The following is a 5,015-nucleotide window of genomic DNA, read 5'->3' as shown; positions in this document are numbered from 1 at the left end:
ATTGAATAATTTTGAATTGATCTAACTGGTTGATTATTTTAAAGTATATCGGTTCAATCACGGGTCAAGTTACAAAAAATTGTATACAAATTCACCCCGAAAAATCTGGCTAGAGCCCACACTAAACTTTAATAATGGAGAATAAAAAATCTAATCCCAAAAGCATTGGGCTGTATTTTGATAAAGCATTAGACTTGGACCAATTTCGTTCTTTAAAATCCGCCTGATCACAGAATCACTCTCATTTAATTGGGCCAAGGACAAACCCAATGAAGCAATGTCTGTAGAAAGTTTTATTTTTTTTCTTTGATACGCATGGAAATGTTGGTCAAAATACGGCACGACATTGCCAATCTCTTTCTCCTCCAGCGAAATGTACTTGCTATTTTATCTTAATTAGTGACAATATTTATTAAAGAAAGCACGAATACTACATCGTCAAGCTCTCTCTCAAGTCTCAAATTCGATACTTCGTCCATATATTGAGACGTTGATGTCACTGGACCAAAGGCCTACGGGCCACGAGTCTTCTTCAAGTATTTTAGTATTTCATTCATTCTACACCACCACATCTTAAATCTTCAATTTTTTTTTTGGCAAAAACTTGTGTGAGACGGTCTCACGGGTCGTATTTTGTGAGACAGATCTTTATTTGGGTTATCCATGAAAAATTATTACTTTTTATGCTAAGAGTATTACTTTTTATTATAAATATTGATAAGGTTGACCCGTCTCACATATTAAGATCCGTGAGACGGTCTCACATGAGACTCATTTTTTTTGGGTCACCTAAAGTAACGGCAAAATGGCGCAAATGTCAAAAAATAAGTCACGTGCACGTCCCATGTTAAATTCACACAAAAAGCTAAGTTTTTTTTTTTTAATCGACTGATGGATAATTATAATTTATTCATCATGATACGCTTGAATTTAGGAAAGCGAATGCGACCATGCATAAAAGAGAAAATCTTTTGTCTGAGAGAAATGGAAATATCTGAAGTGAAAATTGGTTATTAATGTTGGACTAAAATGATGAAATTACACAAAGTGGGAGAGCTAGAATCTTTTCAAGTCCATCAATTCTTTGAGTGAATGTGTGTTTCCTCCCGACTCCCATCTCACTCATTCCTCAGATATGCTGGTCGACATATATTTTTTTATTCGTGGATGGTGATGGAGCTGCTGATTCTCTTTCATTTTCCGCCATTTTCTACATCCAATTCGTCAAATAAAGTTCCAATGTGTGCGTGAATTAAACCTAGTTACACTGCACAAAAGATGTAAAAAACATGATATGTCCACCTAGAGGTATGTGTGCGTGTATGTATATATATACACACACTTGTATAGCATATTACGTAAGCAATGCTAGATTGTAGATTGATCTAGGGATGACCATAAATTTCAAATATACTCTGCCAGCCATGGAGAAAAGGAGAATGAAATTTTGTGGTTTGAATTGTTGTGGTTGCATCCAATCTATGAAAGTGTTTTAGAAGTATGAGATCTACAATTATGAAAAGTTAGTATTTATTATGTTAAAAATATTACTGAGAACAAATAAATTATAATTTTTAGTAATATAATAATATTTTTCTTTTGTTTTGTATTTTATTCCAATAAGTTTTTTCAGTTAGACCAAACAAAATTTTTTTTTTTGGTTTTTTTGTTTGAATAAAATAATGTTTTGGCATAGCCGTAGCCTACAGCTGCATGCATAAATGTCTGCATTGGCTCTCTCTTTTCCCTGCTTCCTTTCCTTTCACATCAAAACACACACATACAAAAAGATCTCAACTTTATTTCTTTGTCTGCCATTTATTCTTCCATGATACCAATATTTCGAAATAAAACCAAGTTTGTCCCTCTCTCCCAAAGTAAGTCAGGAAATCAGGCCAATACCACTTTATTTTTACTTTAGCTTTGTCTGGTATCATGATTCATAAAACCTTGAAACATTAACTGAAAAATCAGCTTAAGCTATAGCGTCGAGCAACATTTTTCTTGTGAAGGAACTGGTTTTTTGGAGCAAAATAAGTAAATTAAAAACCATATTTTTGTTATTTTTGAAAACCCTCGAAAAACCCTCTTGAACACGAAGAAAAAAGATGATCACAATCACAGATTTATACCATGTTCTCACAGCCGTGGTTCCACTCTATGTGGCCATGATCTTGGCCTATGGCTCCGTGAAATGGTGGAAAATCTTCAGCCCAGATCAATGTTCAGGCATCAACAGATTCGTGGCGTTATTTGCAGTCCCTCTCCTCTCTTTTCACTTCATCTCCTCCAACAATCCTTATGCCATGAACTACAGGTTCATTTTTGCAGATACACTTCAAAAAATCATTGTACTTTTTGTTCTTGCCCTTTGGTCCAGGATTAGCTCCAGGGGATCCCTTGAATGGTCAATAACTCTTTTCTCGATCTCCACACTGCCTAACACTCTAGTGATGGGGATCCCTCTCTTGAAAGGAATGTATGGTAATTTCTCGGGAAGTTTAATGGTTCAGATTGTGGTGCTTCAGTGTATCATTTGGTACACTTTGATGCTTTTCTTGTTTGAGTATAGAGGAGCAAGAACACTTATCAGTGAGCAGTTTCCAGACAATGCAGGATCCATTGTTTCATTTAGAGTTGATTCTGACGTGCTTTCTTTGGATGGGAAAGAGCCCTTGGAAACTGAAGCCGAGGTTGGTGAAAATGGGAGGCTTCACGTGACCGTAAGAAAATCCACCAGTTCTATGTCCGAAATCTTTTCCAGAAAATCAAACGGGCTCAACATTTCCGGTGCTTCTTCGACTCCTAGACCGTCGAACTTAACCAATGCAGAGATTTATTCTGTGCAGTCATCAAGAAATCCAACTCCTAGGGGTTCAAATTTTAATAATAATGATGTTTATTCAGTTGTTAATGGGAAGAATTTTGGCAATGGTAGTCCACGGGAGTCAAATTATGGTCATTTGGGATATGATGAAGAGAATGGGCATGGGAATTTATCAAGGACTAATGGGGGTTACCCTGCACCTTCAAGTGCTGGATTATTCTCTCCTGTTGCAGGGCCTTTGTTGAAGAAGAAGATCAATGGTGTCGAGGGTGGTAGAGATCTTCACATGTTTGTCTGGAGTTCTAGTGCTTCACCAGTTTCTGAAGGTGGTATTCATGTGTTGAGAGGAGGTGACTGTGGGAATGAGCTTCACCTTGGAGCCAACTCCAAAGGTATTTTTGGGCACTTGTTTATCGTCGTCAAATCATGTATATTCTGTTCATACACGATTCTACAAGTTGAATCTTGAGATACAGATGGAGCGAACACTGTAGCCGCCTCCTTCCAGATTAAATTTTTTTTCGAAATTGAACATTTTCTTCAGCATGACATGACCAGAAATGAGATTTCACACCTTTATTGAAGAACTCGTGGATTCGAATTTCCTCCTCGTTAGTTATATTCATTTAATAGCTTCATTTCATGTGAATATATGACTCATGTTTCGTCAAATCATCCTCTGTTGGTGTAACTGTTTGTCATTTAGGGTGACCTTTTCCTGAAATTTGGACACTTCTATTTCCCTTTCATTTAAGTGTGTCTTGTTTGTTGCATCGTATTCTTGCTATTTGTTTGTCCATAAAATATACTTGAAATTTTGGTATATAGAGTTCTCACTCTTGTATAATTTTGCATGATCGATGATTTCATATATTTGATGTTGTAGACTACGAAGGAGAAAATTTTAGGTTCCGAAATGAAAAGGGTCCGAGTGGGACAGACCAAAGGGAACCGGTTCTGTCCAAGCTCGGTTCAGGCTCCACTTCGGTGCTTTATCCGAAAACTAGTGTTGAAGACAAGAAAATTACTATGCCACCAACCAGTGTAATGACCAGGCTCATACTGATTATGGTGTGGCGAAAGCTAATTAGGAATCCAAATACTTACTCTAGCCTCTTCGGCCTTACATGGTCTTTGGTTTCATTCAAGTAAGGTCGATTTACTCATTATTTGCCTATTTCTTGAAGTCATGGATCTCATCTAAAATTTGTGATCCTTGCAGGTGGCATGTTGAGATGCCTGCTATAATAGCCAAGTCGATATCAATTCTATCTGATGCTGGTCTTGGAATGGCAATGTTTAGCCTTGGTATGGTATTGTAACTAACACGTTGAAAGTCGGGTTTTTTTTAACCAATTAGGCGGTTTTTTTACCAATTAGGCGGTTTTTCACCGTGGGATTGCAGGACTATTCATGGCCCTCCAGCCCAGAATGATTGCTTGTGGGAAATCACTTGCTGCTTTTTCCATGTTTGTTCGATTCCTCATGGGACCTGCGATAATGGCTGCTGCTTCAATCATTGTTGGACTACGAGGAGTGCTGTTACACGTCGCAATAGTCCAGGTCTCGTAATCAGACCGTTAGAAATCATTTTCTACTAAGAGTCTTAACATAGTTCCAAAAGCGCGATACATTCCATTCTTGGCTGATGAATACTGTGGTTTTGATGATTTTCAGGCGGCGCTTCCACAGGGAATCGTCCCTTTTGTTTTCGCGAAGGAATACAATGTCCATCCTGATATACTGAGCACCGGGTTAGTGACAAAAACACTTGTATATATCTAGCAGATATCATACAACAGGAACAAAGAATCGGCCACTTAGTAGTTTTTGAATGAAATTTTTGCAGTGTCATATTCGGGATGCTAATAGCACTACCAATCACTCTAGTTTACTACATCTTGCTGGGACTTTAAAGCCAAACTATTGAAGCTGCAGCAGTTGAACCGAATCAGAAATCAACACAGAACCAACCCTTTTGCAACGGTAAATTTAGGAGTTTAACGGAACAGTTCACATCTGCAAAGATTTAGCTGAGAGGAGAAAAGGGCAATCTTGTTTAGCTTGATTTCTATATTATATTCATGTCAGCATCTCGCGTTTCTCTTTAAGAATTTAGAAATTGACTTTGAATTTATGTCGAACAATTCTAGATTAAATGAAGCTCGTGGAACAAAATTACACAGCC

At 37.5% G+C, this 5,015-nt stretch overlaps 1 protein-coding gene across 1 annotated transcript; it reads left to right on the top strand.

The window, feature by feature from the left end:
- Positions 1-1,865: 1,865 nt before the first annotated feature.
- LOC140960901 (probable auxin efflux carrier component 1b) lies at positions 1,866-5,015 on the top strand. The gene is made up of 6 exons (XM_073419224.1): positions 1,866-3,219; positions 3,714-3,975; positions 4,050-4,135; positions 4,233-4,390; positions 4,505-4,581; positions 4,677-5,015. The coding sequence occupies exons 1-6, from the start codon at positions 2,109-2,111 to the stop codon at positions 4,741-4,743; spliced, it is 1,761 nt and encodes a 586-aa protein (XP_073275325.1). The 5' UTR covers positions 1,866-2,108; the 3' UTR covers positions 4,744-5,015.

This window comes from Primulina huaijiensis, chromosome 16 (assembly GCF_012295235.1).
Source record: "Primulina huaijiensis isolate GDHJ02 chromosome 16, ASM1229523v2, whole genome shotgun sequence".
NCBI lineage: Eukaryota > Viridiplantae > Streptophyta > Magnoliopsida > Lamiales > Gesneriaceae > Primulina > Primulina huaijiensis.
This window is presented reverse-complemented; position numbering and strand designations above follow the sequence as displayed.